Source organism: Stegostoma tigrinum, chromosome 6 (assembly GCF_030684315.1).
Source record: "Stegostoma tigrinum isolate sSteTig4 chromosome 6, sSteTig4.hap1, whole genome shotgun sequence".
NCBI lineage: Eukaryota > Metazoa > Chordata > Chondrichthyes > Orectolobiformes > Stegostomatidae > Stegostoma > Stegostoma tigrinum.
The window spans coordinates 568,580-590,387 of NC_081359.1; the positions used below are offsets into that span (position 1 = coordinate 568,580).

General features: G+C 39.7%; 1 protein-coding gene across 1 annotated transcript in view; it reads right to left on the minus strand.

Moving 5' to 3' along the window:
- LOC125453666 (progesterone receptor-like) overlaps window positions 1-21,808 on the minus strand; it is a 272,041-nt gene that overhangs the window by 34,627 nt on the left and 215,606 nt on the right. The window contains exon 6 of the mRNA XM_048533513.2: window positions 3,030-3,174. Within this exon, the coding sequence (XP_048389470.2) occupies window positions 3,030-3,174 (145 nt within the window). The remainder of the gene's footprint in view (window positions 1-3,029; window positions 3,175-21,808) is intronic.

A 21,808-nucleotide genomic window follows, 5' to 3' on the forward strand; every position in this document is an offset into this window, starting at 1 on the left:
TCTTCAGTGCAGCCTTCGATGAATCGCTATTCTGTTTTCTCACCTGTTATTTAAACGCTGGGGTCCATTGTTCTTATGTAGGGTCAGACTGGATGAAGTTGAGATGGGACAGCTGGGGGCCTCCTCATGGATGAGGATGGAAATCAGAATGCAGATGATCACATTTGCATACCTTGGCCCATCTCCTTATCACTGATGGAAGACAAATGCTTCAGCAAAAGTGTAATTACAGCATTTTTGTCATCTACAATGAGGAAGCCAACTAAGCTGCCAGTTTACAATGCCAGTGCTGCCCTCCATTATTACAGCTCAATCCTGCCTTGTATGCAACAAGCTCATGAGCTGCTTATACATTTAACAGAGAGGCAACAGGGGTCATTCAGTATGGCAGGCACTTCTAGCTGCTTACCACTGACATATCTATCCACCAGAACTTTATGGCTCTGTTTCTCAAAGTGCTTTGGCTGGAGTTTAACTTATCTGAAAGTTTTCATGGTTAGTCACAGTTAATCATACTTCTTTTGTCACTAAAATGCATTGACGGAGCTTTAAGATTACTGTTTCGTGAGCAGTGAATACAAACAAGTTGAAACATAACTTTTTTTAGTATTTACTTAGGTGTTATCTACCTGCTAATATCATATAGTAGTTGGATACTTTCAGCCTGTACAGGTCCCTAAATTGTGCTATTTCCTCCATGAGGTACTGTGCTTTCCTTTTCCTTTGTTCATTCACAGGATGATGGCAGCACTGGCTGCCCATCCCTAATTTCCCAAAGGGCAGTTAAGAGTAAACAACATTGCTGTGGGTCTGGAGTCACATATCGGCTAAGACAGCAGTTTCCTTTCTTAAATGACATTAGTTAATCAGACTTCTTTCTCCTCCAACAATTGAAAATAGTTTCATTGTCATCATTGGACACTTTAATTCCAGATATTTAATGAATCCAAATCCTACTATCTGCTGTAATAATAAAATGTGAGGCTGGATGAACACAGCAGGCCCAGCGGCATCTCAGGGGCACAAAAGCTGACGTTTCGGGCCTAGACCCTTCGTCAGAGAGGGGGATGGGGTGGGGGTTCTGGAATAAATAGGGAGAGAGGGGGAGGCGGGCTGAAGACGGAGAGAAAAGAAGATAGGTGGAGAGGAGAGTATAGATGGGGAGGTAGGGAGGGGATAGGTCAGTCCAGGGACGACGGACAGGTCAAGGAGGTGAGATGAGGTTAGTAGGTAGGAGATGGAGGTGCGGCTTGGGGTGGGAGGAAGGGATGGGTGAGAGGAAGAACACGTTAGGGAGGCAGAGACAGGTTGGATTGGTTTTGGGATGCAGTGGGTGGAGGGGAAGAGCTGGGCTGGTTGTGTGCTGCAGTGGGGGGAGGGGACGAACTGGGCTGGTTTTGTGATGCGGTGGGGGAAGGGGAGATTTTGAAGCTGGTGGAGTTCACATTGATATCATTGGCCTGCAGGGTTCCCAAGCGGAATATGAGTTGCTGTTCCTGCAACCTTCGGGTGGCATCATTGTGGCACTGCAGGAGGCCCGTGATGGACATGTCATCTAAAGATTGGGAGGGGGAGTGGAAATGGCTTGCGACTGGGAGGTGTAGTTGTTTATTGCGAACCAAGCGGAGGTGTTCTGCAAAGCGGTCCCCAAGCCTCCGCTTGGTTTCCCCAATGTAGAGGAAGCCACACCGGGTACAATGGATGCAGTATACCACATTGGCAGATGTGCAGGTGAACCTCTGCTTAATATGGAAAGTCATCTTGGGGCCTGGGATAGGGGTGAGGGAGGAGGTGTGGGGGCAAATGTAGCATTTCCTGCGGTTGCAGGGGAAGGTGCCGGGTGTGGTGGGGTTGGAGGGCAGTGTGGAGCGAACAAGGGAGTCACGGAGAGAGTGGTCTCTCCGGAAAGCAGACAAGGGTGGGGATGGAAAAATGTCTTGGGTGGTGGGGTCGGATTGTAGATGGCGGAAGTGTCGGAGGATGATGCGTTGTATCCGGAGGTTGGTGGGGTGGTGTGTGAGAATGAGGGGGATCCTCTTTGGGCGGTTGTGGCGGGGGCGGGGTGTGAGGGACGTGTTGCGGGAAATGCGGGAGACACGGTCAAGGGCGTTCTCGACCACTTTGGGGGGAAAGTTGCGGTCCTTGAAGAACTTGGACATCTGGGATGTGCGGGAGTGGAGTGCTTCATCTGCTGTGTTGGGATTTGAAGTGAGGTCCTGAGAACATTACCTGGGTTTCTGGGTTAACAATCCAGGGATGATACCACTAGGCAATCAGCTCCCCCACCACCACCACCCCCCCAATCCTGGACTGTAAGGCATTAAAGCTGGCAGCCTGTTTCTGCTTAGCATGATGCTCTGTTGTCTTGTACAGTGGATGGCTGAAATACAAAGCAGGTTAAATTTCCTCACATACAACCTTTATAGTATCACTTCAGAGATAGTAAGAGCTGACAATGTTGGAGAATCTGAGATAACAAAGTGTAGAGCTGGATGAACACAGCAGGCCAAGCAGCATCAGAGGAGAAGCTCTATACCTTGTTATCCTAGATAGTATCACACCTACTTTCTCCAACATTAAGCCAGGATGTTGATGATGAGCACTTTATTAATTGCCCACAGATTCTGTTTCACCCTCTAAATTAGGTTTGCTTTCTCCTACCTTTCTGTCACCTCTTCTTTACCCCCCTATAGTCTCAGGAAAAGGTAACATGTTTTTCAAAATGGTTTTCAACATTTCTGAAGTAGTTTAGTCCTGCTATCCAGACACATTCTCTTGTGTGACAGCATCCCTTGTTGATTATTTATCCACAATTCAATAGGGCTGCAAGTGCTTGGATCAATGCGAGCTGAAAGTGTGTCAAATGATTTAAATGATGATTTCAGGAACAGAAGCAATGTTGGACCTCTACATAATGTACACACATTACTGTAACAAACTATTGTGTAAGCTTTACAGAAATAAACATCTCGCATTATGATAAATATTACATTGTTATTTTTATTAAATGTAAGAGTGGATCTACTCACTCATTGAAAATCAGATCTGGAGCAAAGTACAGCATTTTTCCTTTGACGTGTTTATATGACCGCCATCCCATTGCAAATACCATCAGGCCCATCCAAGAATATTGAATGAGAGTCATTTGATCATCTATGTGCAAATTCCGGAAGCCTGTAAATACATTTGCAGAGGTTCAAAAGAATGGTCCTCATTACTGGCATTGTGATGCGCACAGAACCTAAGAGCTAACCAAAAGTGTTCCAATGGGATTAGACTTAAAAGTTAATTAATGATTTTCCATTACCCCTTCATTGAGATAAGAAGTTAGAAACTGACAGATTACTCACCTGCAGTTTAGAGCCACACAGATTATCCAGGTAAGGACCCAATGGAAAGAAACACGCTTCTTTGATAGGCTAAGGTATCACATGACTTTGACCCATGACATACCAACTTTACCGGTGCCACATAACTTCCACCTTATTCTCATTAGAATCATCTAACAATGATTATTTAGCATGCTTAAAATAAAATGATTCACCTGGACCTCATCATCCACACAAAGTGATTAATAACATTGTATTCAGTAATCATTATACTAATGAATATGAAATGTTTGAAAGCAGCAGAAATAGTAGGAACTGCAGATGCTGGAGAATCTGAGATAACAAGGTGCAGAGCTGGATGAACACAGCAGGCCAAGCAGCATCAGAGGAGCAGGAAGGCTGGCGTTTCGAGTTTGGATCCTTCTTCAGAAAAAGGGTCCAGACCCGAAACGTCTGCTTTCCTGTTCCTGTGCTCATCCAGCTTTACACCTTGTTATCTCAGCAATGAGGAGAGATATTTTTCTTCCTTTTCAACAGACTTTCAGTATTTCAGGAGCAGGTGGGCCTGCTGTCTGGAGGAGCTTTCTCCTGTAACGACAGAGGGCATCCTGTCGTTACAGGAGAAAGTGGATTTCAAACATTAGTTAAGTGGATTTCAAACATTAGGAATACACCATAAGCCATCTTCTTAATCATTCATGACATAACAATCCCAACGAGTACTAATGTAGGTGATTTCTGTTTGATCCAATAAGGTGTCTTGGGGAGAAGTGGGGAAAGAAATTAGATGATCTATTTTAACTCCTACTGTGCCTGGGTTTCAACGTAAAATTCCAACCTGTAGATATCTAGATGGAAATGTATTCAAACAGCAATGTTAGCTAGGTTTGTGGAAATTTCATAAGATAATAGATCCTTGCAAAAATGTTGCTTATTTCAAGTTATAGATCAATTTTGTACCATGTTCTGGTGTGTACTTCCTGACTTTCGTTGTTCTGAATAGACAACAACATTCTGTTCGAGTGAACTGAAAACAAAATACTTGAAGATAGAAATTTCAGTTTTAGCGTAGGAACAGATAAGCATTTTTGTGCTGATTGTTTCAACCTCAAAAGCCTTCTGTTTTTCATAATATTTTTGGTGACATCTCCATCTTTACAGTGCATTCAGAGGAGATGGTGATAAAATGCAATTGCTTTAAATGATATTGAGCCATATATTATTGAATTATCAAACACTTTAAATGACATGAGATGCGCATTATGTTCAATCCAGCTGAATAGTATGGAAAATGACTTTAGATAACTCATTAACGGATTTAGCGTGACAAGGTCCTTTTTTTGCTTTAGGCTGAAGAACAAGTAAATGAAAGCGGATTTACCAGGCCAATTTTACTAGATTTACGAGAGACATTGACCACAAATACAATAACTGTATGTCATTTAATCATTGCAGTTTGGCAAATTTGCAAGGACTTTATGATATCGTCTGTAATGACATATCATTAAGTATGAAAGCACATGAAACATACAGGTAAATATAAATATACTTTGCTGATAGTTAATCCTCTTTTATGTAACCAAGTACTAAAATGATAGACAAAGGCATGCTGTGAAAATAAAATAGAATTTTCTCAGTACACACGTTTGAGCATTGAAAGCTTGCTACAAATAATATAAAGCAAACCTGAGCAACTACAAATGCTGTAAGAACCAGAGGAATAACATTTGGGGTAATAAGGTGTAGAGCTGGATGACCACAACAGGTCAAGCAGCACCAGAAGAGCAGGAAAGCTGACATTTTGGGTTGGGACTTTTCTTCAGAAATGGGGGAGGGAAAGGGTCCAGACGCAAATTGTCAGCTTTCCTGCTCCTCTGATGCTGCCTGGCCTGCTGTGTTCCTCCAGCTCCACACCTTGTTATCTCAGACTCCAGCATCAGCAGGTCCTGCTATCGCTGAGTGAGGAACAACATTTGAGTTGTGGTGGGACTGGTTTAGCTAGCAAGCTTACCAAAATAGCATTGGATCACACACAATGACAGAAACACTTATGTTAATTATAATTACTTTAGTTTTCATCTTTGCAGGAAAAAATGACATTTCCTTGTGGGAATGACCGTTGTGATACAATCCCAGTGTAGAACTTATACACATGATGAACAACCACTTCTGGAAATGATCAGTATGCCAACTGTAGATTGGGCTATTGGGCAAAAGGAAGCTCCAGGATGATACCAAGCTACTGGTTTGTTCCTTTTACAGGAAAATGACATCTCAATTGCAAGTCGGTTCACAATCTTCTCACTAAACAGTGACACAGAATCACTGTAGAGTTCAGCATAAATTTCATCTGATCACAAGAAAGTTAACGTACACTGAAAACAGATTTCAATTTACTCTCTTAACAAAAAGTTGAGAAACCATGAAAAAAGAAATTCCTCCCTCGTTCCAAAACTTCTGTCACACATAGACAGGTTGATTCTGCATGATTAGTGTCTATCCAAAGGTAATCCCCAGTAAGTGAATTCAATACCAATGGCAAATGCAGAGTGAAACCAATCAGAAATTTTTAGTGGGTCACATATCAGCATTATGACTGCAAAAACTAGCTTTTAAGTAAATGAGTTCTGACTAGAGGATTCACAATAACCAGAAACATTTATCTTGACTCTGTGGAGCACATTCTGATTTGAGTATTCTGGTGGTATCCAGGGGCTGAATTTTATGACCACTCACAGACTGGAAAATGGAGGAATCCACAAATTAAGGAAATGTCCCATTCAGCACTGAACCAACATTGGCCCTCCTGTCATCACCCCCCATCACACTTTTATGGGAATTGAAGGAGGCATTGAGTTGGCTGCCAACGTTAGTCTTAACAGAGGCCCTAAAGTGGGCATTAATCTTGCTGCTGTTTATATTTAATGGGCTGAAGGAGAGGCCTGCATCTAACATGGAGCTTGGCAAATGTAACCCTACAGACTGTTAGTGAAAGGGGGCATCTCCCTCTTGGTTCCTACAACAACTGGGAGTCTCAAGCCCACATTTTTGTCTTTCCACTTCTAGCCTACCTCTGTCCAATCCAATGTGTTTGATAATTTAGTATGGTCTGAAGGAATGCCTGAAGCCTAATGGAAGAAGGGAACATGCAAGGGATATATTAATTAGGAGTTAACAAGGTTTGAACTCAATGTATAAATATGGGGAGCTAGTAATCAGTGGTGGTGTGAATTGTATAGAGTGTGGCCAACTGAAATAAAAATGCAGATTTGAATTCTGTTTACATGTAGTGTCCTTTTGATGTTAACACATCTCCTCCGACCTTCTCACAGTTGCCTCTTAATCCAGCCTTGGTGTGGTTGCAAACTTATGTGGACTTAAGGGTATTGATGGTTTTCTGCCTCCTGGATCGACAATCACTGGCAGTGGCCACTGGCCCTGGTGTAACACAAAGCTGTTGGCTTCCAATTAGCTGGCATCTCGATGAGGCTTCCCCATGGACAAAGAGGGGGATCCTGGCATACTAATGAAAGGGTTGTTATGTGAAAAAAACTGAATGTGCTGAGCTAGCCAAGCAATGGTAGATATGTCCCTAAAGTCTCTACAGGGGTGAAAGTAGTTCATACGCTGGATATAATCCAGTTCAATAACCTGGATATCGTTCTATTATCTTGAACATAAGTGGTGTTATGCTCTCTATTTTGTTAATGAACAAACAATAACACCCACAGCATATGCAGCAACGCTGTTAATGGCATAGAGTATACCTGGAGGAGAGGTGTTTCATGAGCACTCTCATTGTGCAGTTGAGGTCCTTGTACTCAGATTCCAATCTATGTTGATGATTACCTTACCTAGAAGGCCAAATGCAGGTAACTATAGGGGATTTATTGATTAATCCCATTGTAGTTCAATACCCTATGATTGACTTTTTTCCTCCAGCATAATTTCTTCCTGGTCTTCAATCACTTCTGGTGATGCATGTGTTGAAGGAAATTTTGCACAACATAGAGCACATCAAGATTATTTTACTTTCTCTGGAGTACCTTGTAAAAACTTCAAAGTATCTAAAGCATAGTTGGACCAGGTCAATTATTTACTTTTTAATGGCTTATCAATGTGGCTGCAGTTGTGCTCTGTTGGGGATTGGAGGCATGTACAGCCAAAAACAGTTTCATCATGGCTTAACACATTTTGCATACAATGAATTACTTTGAAGTGCAGCAATTTATTTTGAATAACCATGGCAGCCATTTTTGTACCTAAATATCAAATGAATGGCAATGAGATTAAGCAATCGCATGCCTCTGGTGGTGTTAATTAAAAAAGGAAAGTTGACCAACACTCTATTCTTAGAATAATGCCATGGGATTTTACCATTCAACTAAACAGGCAGATTGGATCCACTGTTAATCCCAGAGACTAAGTACAGCACATCCAACATCTTGGTAGTTATCCTCTGAAAACGGCAGTATTAACATTCAATTTAGAGGTAAGCGTGGCATTAACTGAAATACATAATATAACAGGTATCTCATACTTTTGTTGCAGCACTTACAGCTAAATCTGTACAAATGTACACACCGTGAAACAGTCATCTGTAAAAATAAATGCCTTCTGATTGTTCTAAATCGTTTACATGTAGTAGAAAAAATGCTGTAATTACTTGCAAATTTTGAATTATGGACAACCTAAATCGCTTATTACATAAATTGCAGGACACCTAGTAAGTGCAAGATAGAATGAGGAAAAGAAAGCAACATTTTATAAGGAAGATTTCTTTATTCAAGTTGCATTACCAGCAATAAAACCCTGTTCTCTCTGGGATTGAAACCATGAATAGCTCCATCAGGGAGCAGAGCTGAGCAGCAGCATTAGAAGGAGAGATGGCAGCAGCAATACACACAGCAGGAGACAGGGCACCAGGTACAGAGCGCAGAGCTGAGCAGCCGCAGTGTGAACAGTGATGGCAGCAGCAACAAGTAGATTATGTTCAAGGGCCCAGGTATAGGATGCAGAGCAGCTTGGCAGCCTCAGTAATAAATAGAATAGGAGACAGGACCGAGATACAGAGTATGAAGCTGAGTAGCGGCAGCATTAGGAGCAGACAGCAAATATCCAGAGAAAAACACTCAAAGAGTAATGTCACAGCGCTTCAGATTGATGGGCAATGTTATCCTTGTCTTTTTTTTCCTGTATGCAAGGCCTGTAGATTAAAGTAAGCAAATTAGTTATTTGCTGAGTAGGTTTTTAAGGTTTTTAATTTGGCTACATTGAAGTAGAATTCAGTCTAAGAAAATCTTAAATTGTATTTAAATTAATTTTCTGTAAGACAAAAGGAACTGAGCACAAGGAATCAACTGATTTTCACATGCCCAGCGATTAAGTCTTCAGTTTATTTCTGTTAAATCAGCAAATCATCAAATAAATAAAGTGATGGCAGGGCACCTCAGTTCACTTTAAAACTATTTCATAAGAGAACCTTTGAATTCCTTGATAATTAAAGGATGTTGTCAATTTTGTACAGCATGAGCAGCTGCTGGCATTGCTGTGGTGCATCCACAAGACTGAAAAGTGTGTGATTCTCGGGGAGGTGGTGGCACAGTGATAATGTCAATAGACAAATAAACCAGAGATCCGGGTTAATATTATGGGGCATGGGTTCAAATCCCACTATGGTGAAATTTGAAATCAATAAAAATGTACAATAAAAAAGCCAGCATAAGGGTGACTATGTATGTCAATTATTTTTAAAAATACATGCAATTCACTAATCTCTTTTACGGAAGGAAATCTGACATTCTTATCTGGTCTGGCCTACATGTGACTCCAGGCTACAACAACAGAGGTGGATCTTGGGTGTGATCAAATGGCAGCTTAAGGTTATGCAGTTGGAGGGGGCGACTAGCATATAATTAAGTGTGACCAGGAAGGTAGTGTAACAGCTTCTGGTTCAGAATACTGCCAAGAGTGATGGTTCCTCTGGGCTCTGCAGTCAAAACTAAGTTCATGACACCACTGCTGGTTTAATTGTACGGGGGTGGCAGGGAGAGATATGGTCCATATAGGTATCAACTACACAGTCAAAAGTAGGGATGAAGTTCTGAAGGCAGAGTTTAGGAACTTGGGAAACCCATGACTATATGTGCTACCAAATGCTGATGAGTATAGAAATTAGACAGCTCAGACAGATGTGTGGCTGGTGAGATGTACAAGAGAGATAGGTAAACCAATATGTTTATAGGGTGATTTGTTGGGACAATTAGACAAAGTTTAAATTATCTTGGCTGCGGGGTGGGAATCAAGATGTAACAGATGGGAAAAACAAGGGACAGAAGGAATTTGGAGGGGATCCCATAAAATGGAAACTATAGACTCCATACAATTATATTTTGAAATAGCAAGTTACTAAGTGGGATTAGAGGAAGACATAATTGAATAAATTCTATATTAGCTTTACAGTGCATGCATGCGAATGCACAAAACATGGTCAATGCAGTTGGGGAGCTGCAGGTGCAGATCGCCATGTGGCAATGTGATTCATGATTGCAAGATGATTGGCAAAACTGAGTAATTAATGTTCCTGAATATATAATATTCAGCAAAGATTGGGGACAAAAGAATTGACAAAGTGAAGAAATCTGTTTAGTTAGAGAAAAGAAACACTAGAGGTATCATTACCCGACTGGATGAGTTTTATAGTCCCCGCCCGCCCCATCTAGTGGGAAAACAACCGTGGAAGAAATTTACATGAAGATTACAGAGAGGTGTTAAATTTAAGGGGTAGTAATAATGGGCTTTCATTTTCCTAATGTAAACTTGCACAGTAATCATGTTAAAGGCAGAGAGAGTGGAGAGATTGTGAAGTTTGTTCAGGAGAATTCTCTATATCACTGTGTTTCTGATTCAACAAGGAATGAGGCAGCACTGGAAAATGAGGTGGGATAAGTGGATGAAATGTCGATGAGAAAACATGATAAACTTGTAAAAATCATTAGTTCATCATTAACCGGAATAGTGTGTTCAATTCTGACACTGCACCCTAGAGGAATTGGAAAGGTTTTAGGAGGAGTGTAGCAAAGATTTACAAGAATGGTTCCATGAATGAGGCAGACAGATTGCAGAAATTGGGATGTTGTCTTTTGAGTAAATAAGGTTATAAGGAGACTTTAATTGACAGGTTCAAAATCATGAATAGTTTGGAGAGTAGTTTGGTAGATCATCTGACCGTCAGTAGAAATAATGAGTCAGAGAACACTGATTTAAGGTGATTAGCAGAACAACCAAAGGTGACACAAGGAAATTCTTTTTTAAATGCAGTGAGTAGATGAGACCTGAAACGTGCCACCAGAGACAGTGGTGGAAGTAAATTCAATTGTGGCTTTCAAAATGGTACAGGATAATTTTCTGAAGAGATAATATTTGCAGGGCTACAGAAAAAGGTAGGAAATTCAAACTCACTGAAACACTTTTGCAGAGAACAGGCATTAAGATGATGGATCTGTTGGCCTCCTTCTGTCTTATAAATGTGTTATGGTTCAGTCCCAGGGACAAAGAGGTTTTTCGGATGCTGTTGATTCTGGGTAAAGGGATCTCCATTGCATAAAACCTAGAATCGATCAGTTTGGCGGGGGTGGGGGTCGGGGAGGGGGACGGAGGGTTGGTATCTTGAGTGAGGCAGAAAAAAGTAAAAATCTGGAATTGAGATCTATTAAATCACAATAAAAAGTGATGTGTGAGTCTCAAATCGTAGAGCTCAATAGAAGAACTTGAGAGACAGAGCACTGGAGAAACATTTTTCCTTTTGTTGATTCTTAGTTTAACCTCTTCACTTGCTTAGTTGCTTCTTGGTCTTTGGCACTTTTTACAGTCACTTTTTGTACAAGTTATTCTCAACTACACAGCAGCGAATCTTCGTAAGTTAATTTGAGCACTATTTATTGAGGCCATGTGATCTACACCACATAATCTCAATCATGTTCAGAAATCAGGCAGACATTGCATGAATCTATGCAGCTATGCATCCCTCCAACCACAATAAGCAACACTATTCCACCAGCACATCAGATACTTTTAAGCTGTTAACCGCCCTCTTCCCACCTCATGCTCTTCAAACATTAACATCTATGGCACAAAGAGGGAAGATGGTCCTAGACGAGGGTCTGAAAGACACTAATTCACCTGAACCCGGGTAATATGTGCCTCTCAATCCAACTGTACAGAAGCTGCCTTTCACTGTTTGTGCTGCCAATATAGCTGATCCTAGTTTCAGGCCATTCTTCCATCAGGGAAAAGACCTTGGAACGTCAACGAACTGGGGAAGACAACAAAGCAGAAAAAATAGCTAAGGTGATATCCCATTGACTGGAGCCCAGGATTAAGTACAATTCCAGGTGAGAAGGAGAGAAGATAAGAATATTATAGGAGCTGTAACCAATCCTGCAGTACATAAAGTGAGCATTTTGAAACAAGGGTAGCTGTAAATAAATTGGCTGACATAAGGATCCCTGATTTACAGCTTTCATTACATGTTGTTCCAATGGAGCCCAACAATGTAAGTCGTGATATTTCAGGAAAATTGACAAAAGTGGATTGTGATGTCAATGATTTCCATGCTTCTATCACACACACACCAATATTGTATAAAAGTTTAGACCTTACTGTTGATCTAGATCAGGGCACAGCGTACCACTACTTAAAGCGCCAAATATTTACAGCAATTTGAGGTTCTATACCAAAGGAATGCAATTAAATATGTATGGAATACATTTAATTCCCTTTTAACCCAATCCTATTACATTAGAGATTAATTATGCTTGGAACTTCTAATAAAGTTTATAACTCAGACCAACATCCTGGAAAAGTCTCAAGAGAACAACTAAAAACATGATACTGCATTTAATGGAGTATGACATAAAAATGACGAGGCATAATGTGCAGATTGTACGGGATAGAATTCTAAACTGTTTCTAGGTCTTAGAAAATAAATAAGAATTTTGATATTTTCATAATAATATGAATAAATGTTCTTTATACAGTTTCAACATTTCTTTTCTTGGAATAATGACCCCGAGATAAGTAGGATTACATTTTCACTTTCACTGCACATGAAATAATCTGATTGAGTGGATCAATAAAATAAACATTTGGAGCAGGGAGGAGCAGGATCTATAAAGACGAATGATGCACTTCATCATGCTAATGGGATATGTGGTGAAGATAAAAATTTACCCCATGTATGGAGTTGGAGACATCAAATAGGAGCAGGATCAAATGAGTCACCACTAAAAATTTTGTAACAACACAAATCTTTGTTGAGTTCATGTCAGCAAAGTGTGTGTTTTCTGAATGAAATGTCAGAAATGAGCATGATTTAAAGAGGATAAATAAGCTCATTAAAAAAATCTAGACTTAGTTGACCCAAGATAAAAGGGGGAAATTACATTCTTCAAATACTAGGGCAGCAGCTTAACAAATGGTTACTACTGCAGCTAATGGATACTGTAGTTTGGAGCAGAAACACTCTTGCAATTTGATTTTCCAGGAAGAATTACCTTTGATTGCCTTCACTATCCAAACCTTATTGGCAATTTCCTGATGGCTCATTTATTTGGGCTTACTGGATTACTTTGCTTTGCTTCAATTTGTTCAGTTTTTAGTGAACCGCACTGTGTACCTTCTATCAATGCCTGCAATTTTTACTGTAACTAAGATGTGTCTCAGATCAACGTATCAGTAGAAAAGGCGAAAGTTGCAGCTTGCCAGTTTCTTGCACCAAATGATAGCTTAGGTCCAGAGCATACAATTCCATCTATTCGGCGTAATACAGTAATATCAATTAAATGACAGCTCATAATAGGAGAATAAATTCAGTGGGATTTTCTAACAGGTCTTTCTCTTCTTCTAGGACTATTGCTGTTATCTGGCTGACCCTCTTACCTCCATTTCAATACAGCAACGCTGACACTTACTTTGTTGACTCTGATGGTAAATTCTGCCCTTACATTTCATCCTAACACGAATGTGCACATAGTCTTGTCTCTCTAATATACTTTGGTGCAGTGTACAATGAAATGAAAGTAACTACCATTGAAGCACAGAATGCAGAGGCCTACAGTATACAGTTTATGACAATAAATGTGGCCATCTCCTTCAGCCCAGCAAATTCTAAAATTGTTTCACTTCCATTGTTTGCTTACAAAAATGTTCTAGGATTTTATAAACTGAACATCTTTGACCATTCACATTAATAGAAATAAAATCCAGAAAGTCCTATTGAATACTTCAGATATGTTCCTGCTCAGTGCTCTCCATAAATTATACTCTGTGATAGGAACACATTTGTGGAAAATCTGCCTTGTTGACTTGGCATCTGTTTAATTTTCTTACCTTTTCAGAAGACATCTGAAAAGTTTCGCTATGTTAAATATGCTGAACAAATATAAGTTGTTTTATTTTTTATATCTCTACCCTTCTTAGGAAAAGCCTTACTACATTCAGGATAATCCTGAAAGGATACAAAATGACAAGGAAACAATTGTGTCATTTGGTAGAGTATTTAGAAATAAAATAAAGAAAAGGAACTGAAACTATTTCCAACCTTCTAGTGACAAAAAAATTCTGGAGATGCTGGAATGCAAGGTAGACAAACAGGAGGCTGGAAGAATACAGCAGGCCAGGCAGTGTCTGGAGGAAAGGAGCAGTCAATGTTTCAGGTATTGTCCTTCTTCAGGGCTGAAGACTGAAACATTGACGGTTCCGTTTCTTCAGATGCTGCCTGTCCTGCTGTGTTCTTCCAGCCTCCTCTTTACCTACCATTCAACCTTTTAAAAATGGACTGAAGGGTCTAGGCCCGAAACGTCAGCTTTTGTGCTCCTGAGATGCTGCTTGGCCTGCTGTGTTCATCCAGCCTCACATTTTATTATCTTGGAATCTCCAGCATCTGCAGTTCCCATTATCTCTGTTAAATAAACTGGTTTGATGTGGAGCAGTCACAATCATAAGCTCTTATATTCTAAGGCAAACTTATTATTCTTACTTTCATTCTTCCCCCTTATTTCTCTTTTTCTGTTCTGACACTGCATTAAGATAATTTTCCATTGGAAACTTCTGATACATGAGACAAATTTCTGTTTCTTTCATGTAAATCCAATGTAGATACCCCAACCAGCAGCTGGGAAGTGATGAGGAATCAAAAACTTTGTGGATTTTCTGATCCGTTATCTCGAGGTGGGTAGCTCAATTTGGTAAATTTCACAACTATACACACCCACTACATTCTGTAGGACTCTGAATTATGGGATTTATGGAGGAGTGTGGGTTGGGCGCATCAGAAACATACTGTTAGGCACCAATCAAACAAATAACAAGCTGGAGGTCTTTGGTAAAAACTGGTTCAATACTGGGCAGTGAATTTCTAATTCAATAAATAAAATAAAGTTCAGAAAGTTGTTTATTCAAGGCAGGTGAGGGCTGTGGACTCTGCAGCAGATGGAGCTTCAGGGACACATATCACCCTTATGGAAAACCAGATGAGCACTCCTCTTCCTCCTGGTCTTAATCATTTTATAATTATGGATGTCTTGCTTGATAGAGTCTTAATGTTCCATTAATTGCTTTCCCAAAATGGTAGCCAGCATCCTGCTTCAAACAAAATATTGTGATTTACATATTAAAAAGTCATAAAATTGCACTCAGAGGAGCATAAGGGCTATCCAGTGGTAAGCACATTCCAGGGTATCAGAGATAATGGGAACTGCAGATGCTGGAGAATCCGAGATAACAAGGTGTGGGGCTGGATGAACACAGCAGGCCCAGCAGCATCCAGGGTATCATGTGTCAGATTGTGACAGGAAGATTATCTCTGCAATCCGAGGAGCTTTTATCATCTTCACCTGGTTTTATTTGTACCTTTGCATTGTTGTTGCCCCTCTCCAAACCAAGTTATTAATTTTAGATCAGGTTTCTTTTAATGACAATGTTTAGTTTGGAATTCATTTAATAGATGCACACCCAAAAGAGACAACAAGGTAAACAGCCTACAAGACCAGAAGGCAATAATCAGGACTCACTATAAAGATTAAGTAGGGAATGAACTTGCTGGAGTTTCACAGTTGGGAGAAGAGAAGAAGTGGAAAAAGATTATATTTTCCTTGTGGGTCCCGAAAAAAGAAAATTTTGCCTCTGCTGGCTGCGTGAAATAAGTGTACAATTTACCTTTATGAACTTTTACTTCTCCCTTGCGGCCCACAACAGTCAATCTGCTTTGATAGTAGCTGAAGTGTTATTGAGGTCCTGATAACAGGATACGACTGTATTAATATTCTTGTTTTAGGCAAGCAGGTCTCAGCCACCAAAATAAAGGAACCAATTTAAACAAAGAAAAATGAAATATAAGTGGCAAATTAATGGAAGCAATTTTAATTGTGCATCTACTTTGTTTCTGCGAAAGGGGTGGTGGCAGTTACTGGGTTAGAAAAATTCTGCAAAATATGGATTCTTATTAAATTGAAATGGAAAGAACTGCTGTAAATCAGAAACAAAAACAAAAGTTGCTGGAGAAGTTCAGCAGGTCTGGCAGCATCTGTGAAGAGAAAAATCAGAGTTAAAATTTCGGGTCTGGAGGCCCTTCCTTAATTTTTTTTCCCCACAGATGCTGCCAGACCTGCTGAGCTTTTCCAGCAACTTCTGTTTTTGTGTATGGATTCTCACTCTTGAGGTGGGTGCACTGATGTCAGAGATTTTCCAGTTTGCTGCACTTGTCTTGGAAAGAGGTGCTCCAAATAGTATGTGTCTCATTCAGGGATGGGGGCATTGACACAGTGCCCCCAGCAGATGCAGATCGGAGGCAACTACAGGGGTCAGGGAGCTCTGAAGTGCTTCAGTAAAAGACTTGTCGCAGATAGCTAAGACTTTCTCCCGGATGTGTTAAAAATTAGTTCCTCTAGCTTCCACTCCTCACATCCCCTTACTCTCCAATCCAGTCCCTATGCCCCATCTGTGGCAAATAATGTTAATCCATGCCTCTATATATCTTGAAAGGCCCATCATACCCTTTTGCCAAACATATACCACATTCATACTCCAAGTTACTTGTAACTCATTTGCCAACCCATGTCGGCTACACCTTATTCTTACACCCTTTGAATCAACGTACCTAAGCTGCACTATGGGTAGACTTTGGGAACTGTCCTGAGATGAAATAAAATAAATGTCCATCTATATATTACAGCCTTTGCTATATATGAATGTGGATAATGTTTACAAACATCTCAATTGATAAAAGCCAAAGTAGTAAATCCTTACAAATGTAATCATTTATATTCATATCCCACAAATACAACAAATCCTTTAGTAACATTTTGGAGCTGTCAATCAAACTGTGAAGTAGCAGAGTCCATTGTGGCAGCTTGTGGAAGCACCTCAGATTACAGACACAGGCAGGCTTTTCTTTCAAATTTTAAAGGGTTGGCCTTTTAAAAAATTTGACAGCTTGACAGGAGAGCTGACATTTCAAGCCTGGACCCTTAAGACCCTTTTTCTGAAGAAGGGTCTAGCCTGAAACGTCAGCTTTCCTGCTCCTAAGATGCTGCTTGGCCTGCTGTGTCCATCCAGCTCTATACCTTGTTATCTCAGATTTTCCAGCATCTGCAGTTCCTACTATCTCTGACAGCCTGACAGCTCCACAGACTTTATCTATCATTTATGAACATTTACACTTACTCCAAAGAAGCCACACCTTAAGCATTGTGGGCTAAGACCCTCACTCCAGCAAAATTATGATCTGAAACAAAAACTCAGCAGGTCTGGCAACATCTGTTAATAGAACGCGCCACGAATGTTTTGGGTCTAGAGGTGCTTCTTCAGAAGACGTAGTGAACAGTTTTATTTTAGTAATGTGAAGGATAACAGATTTTCATCCCTAAAGGATGTTAGAGAACTCGATGGGACTTTACAATAAACAAGAGTGGTTAAACAGTCACCATTGAGCTAATTTTTAATTCCAGTTTTTATTGAATTCAAGTTTCACATCTGACATTGTAGGATTAAAGCCCCAGTCCCCAGAACACTGGTGGGGTGTTCTGGATTATTAGTCCAGTAAATGCTACATCACAACTACCTTTCCACTTTTATAAAAGGCTTTGCTATGTTATCAGCGTGGAACCCTTACAAAATGTGAACCTTGAGAAGAACCTGTTCTGAACAGTCAATTCTGCTATTCCATGTTCCCTGGCAGGGAGACACAACAATGATTAAGGCGTTGCAGGAAATCAAATGATTTAATGTAATGTGCTTCATGCAAGTACAACTCCATGCCGCAAGCAAAAGATCATGGAGTCTTCTTTAATAGAAAAGCAATTTCAACTCTAGGCTTCCTAGCCTCATGAATGTAGAGATTTTGTAGGAACAATTGGTTGTGCAACCAAGTTAGCTTTATGCCTGCACATCTTTCAACCAACAATATCTATTGTTTTACAGGAGGAAGTTTGAAAGGAATAGTAGTTTCAATCAACTTTGCATATAGGCTTGCTTTAATTCCGAAGTAACATTCCACCTTGCTATTTTTGCTCCACTAATACTCTTGCAATTCATGCTGCATGCCTCTGGGGTTGTTGCTTTAAGAAATGGCTAGGAACATTCCAAAACATTTTCACTGTATCTTGCACTGTAATCTTCTGAGACATTTATTAGTACCTTCCAAACATAGATGTGCTGGTGGTTATCATTTCTTCTTTGAAATTCTCTAAGCTGCAGTTGTCATCTGAAAGACAACCTCCTCATCTCTAAATGTCAGACTTCTCACATAATAACAATTTTTTAAAAATCAATTTCATTGCAAAAATCCTCTGAATTTTCCCTTGTTTTCCATTCATCTACACATTCATTATCTTCTCTTGTGCTGCTGTGCTGGAATTATAACTTATTGTAACATTTATGACACTGATACATCATTTACAGAATGTCAAACTCCTCACCATTGTTAACCTTTCCTATCTCTTAGTAATAAGATGTTTAAAACCATGGATCAGCATTAATTTGTTGTTCCTTTTTTTCCTGGAGTTAACTTGTCTTTTTGTGATATTTAACCTTGGTAGACATGGGTCTTCACTTTGAGTTTGCTACCAAAGTAATGTTTATTACAGTACGAGTGCTTTGCATTGATATGATTGTTGTGAATGATGTGCATACCACACCTGTTTGCAAGTGTTTTAAAACTTCATCTTGTCAGCCTGACAATATTTTCTGGTATGGAATTCAAAGAAAGCATAGTTTTCTTGTTAGAAACAAATTCTTAAAGTAATTTTTTAAAAGTTACGGTTGGTTTCAGAAGTTGAAAGATGATGCAAAGGATTTAATATAATAATTGAAAAATTTGGCTGTTTTAAAGTTGTTAAAGTACAAGATAAACGTAATAAAAATTGTAAAAATTATAAAATTGCAATAAAAGGAGGCAAAATTAATTTTAAGTTAGAGCATAAATTAGACAATATGGAATTGGCACTCTGTTTTACACTCCAAATAAATTTCTATTCCACTGAATTCAATGAGAAATTAAATTGGTGGTGGCATAAAACAGGAGACAGTGATGCATTTATATCCAATGGTGTATTAGAATTAGGGCAACAAAATTACCTGATTCAGGCAAATAGATTCTGAATAGCTTTCTCTTTTATATTTGTTCATGGGAATTAGGTAAAGCTGGCTATTTATGAACTATCACTTATTGCTCAGAGAAGATGTTGGTGGGCTGCATTTTTAAATTGCTGCAGCCCAATGCGGTCCATGGTTCTGTTAATACAAGTGATCCATGATTGTGACAGTCCAACAGTGAGGGAACAATTATGTGGTTTCAAGTCAGGACGACGCTTGAATGGAAATTTACAGATTGTGGAGTATCTTTCAATTGTTGCCATTGTCCCTGTAGGTGACAGAATTTGTACATTTGGAAGGTGCTTTTGAAGCAGCTATGTAAACTGCTGGTGCATTTTGTGGATGATACACACTGCTGTTACTGCACATCAGTGGTGGCTCCCTTGTTAATCAAGAGTGAACACCTTTATGGCAGAAGCAGATGCAATGACCTCAGCTCCACCACTGTGAGGCAGAGTTCCACAGGCTCACGAATGCCTGAGAAAAAAGAAGCCCTCCTCATTCTGTCTAAAATGGGAGACCTTTTATGTTTAAAATGTGTCCCCTAGTTGTAGTCTCTACCACAGGAGACATCATCTTAATAGCGTCCCCCTGCCAAGTGTCCCCAGGATTCTGTATGTTTCAATGAAATAACCTCTCATTCTTTTAAACTTGTGCTCCATAGAATAGGAGGCACATCACTCACTGCAGATTTCTGAGCCTCTGATCTGCCCCTGTGAAAGCAAGTCTATAAGCAGCTGATGTATGGTCTTTTGAGCACTGTCTCAGATTGAATGCTTGTATTATGCACTCCATTATTACATACAATAAATCTGATCACCTGACTTCTATGGGTGCTAAGGAAAGATAAAATGCACAAGCAGGATAAAACACATGGAGAAACATGAACAATATGCAGTGTTGCAAATTGTAGTTTGAAAAAGCAAAGCAGTTGCTAGAAAGCTGGTGTTACAAGTGGATGTGTAAACATCACTCTAGACACATTCATAACATTTGTTGACCTCTCCTTCAATCCATGGGGAAATAGAAATGAGAGGAATTATATGAAAATCCTGACTCCATCCTGTCCTCCAGCTGCAAACACAGAAATAAAAAGAGAGGGAGTGGACTATTTCTAAGAACTTCTGGTCAGAGTTGGGCTTGGAATGATTGGCACCTAGGTGAGTGGAGAACTGGAGCAACAGCTGCCATAGCCAGGGATTTCTGTCCCATCTGGTTTCTAAAACAAATTCTAATCAGACAGAAATAGGAAATAGGTGCAAGTCCAAGAAAATTAATACATTGTGGTCAGACAAAAGAAAGTTTAATTTTAAAAAGAAAAGTATTGTCAGGAACAAAATGTTTAGCCAGAACAACAGAAGCCTGAGAGTGTAGCAGTTCCGACCTTTGCAGTAAAGGTTTACTTTTTCTATTGGCTGCTTTATCACGCTGTGTTTGCCTTCAGCACGGAGACAATATCAAAGCAGATGAGTAATAGGATTAGAGAAAAGGCTTTTCACAGAAAGGAGTAAAACTTAACATGAGCAAAGCCAAAGGCAGGGTCTAAATAACTAAAGACTAACAGTGAAATGCTGTTTTATTTGTAACTTAACAATGAGTAGCTATTGGGAGCATTAGCAACAGAAACCAACTATTAAAAGAATTCCAGAAAATAACAAGGTGAATAGAGTTATTTAAATCCAAATTATCCATAAACAGTCTAAAATCATTCCACAATGTAGGATATTGGCATGGACAAATAATTGGCATATGGAAAGGAAACATCAAGTATGGGTAAGGGGCTGTCTTTCAGCTTGGTGACCCACGACCAGTGTGGTTCCATAGGGATCAGTGCAGGGACTGCAACTGTTTACAGTGTTAATAACTTGGAGGAAGGAAGCAAACGTAGTTAGTTAAATTTGCAGATGACACAAAAATAGGCAGAAAGGCAGTTTGCGAAAGGGATACAAACAGTTTACAAAGAGGTATTGATAGATAAAATAATTGGGTGTAAAGTTGGAAAATGGAGTTTCATGTGGGAAAATGTGAAATTGTTCACTTTGGAAGGGAGAACAAAAGAACTAAATATAACTTAACCGTGAAAAAAAAACTGCAGAAAACTGCAATAAAAAAAGAGATTTGAAGGTTCTTGTGCAGAAAAACACAAAAAGCTAGCTGACAGGTGCAGCGGGTAATCAGGAAGGTTAATGGAATAAAAAGCGAAAGAACTGTGGATGTTGTAAAACAGAAACAACAACAGAAATGGCTTGAAAAGCTCAGCAAGATTAGCTTCACTATAAACGTTTCAGTGCAGAATTGAGAATTCTCAAAAGAAAAGAGACTTATAGCTAAAATAAAAGGGAATCCAAAAGGTTTCAAATATTTAATGATTAAAAAAAAGATAAAAATGTTGGTAACAGTTGTGGGGTCATTTATGAACCTAAATGGAGACATGTCCATGTGGACAGAGGGGCATGGCTGTCTATTAAATGGGGACTTGTCCACGTAGACAGAGGGGCATGGCTGCCTATTAAATTGGGACATGTCCATGTGGACAGAGTGGCATGGCTGTCTATTAAATGGGGACTTGTCCACGTAGACAGAGGGGCATGGCTGCCTATTAAATTGGGACATGTCCATGTGGACAGAGTGGCATGGCTGTCTATTAAACGGAGACTTTGCATTTGATTTTACCAAGGAAGAAGATGCCCAAGTTTAAAAATAAACATGAGTAAGAGGAATAATTAGATAAAGTGACTGCACTTAACATTGATAACTCATTAGGACTGAAGAAGACGTCCACGTTACTGAGGAAACGAAAAATAGAAATTGCAGAATTTTCTACTCCC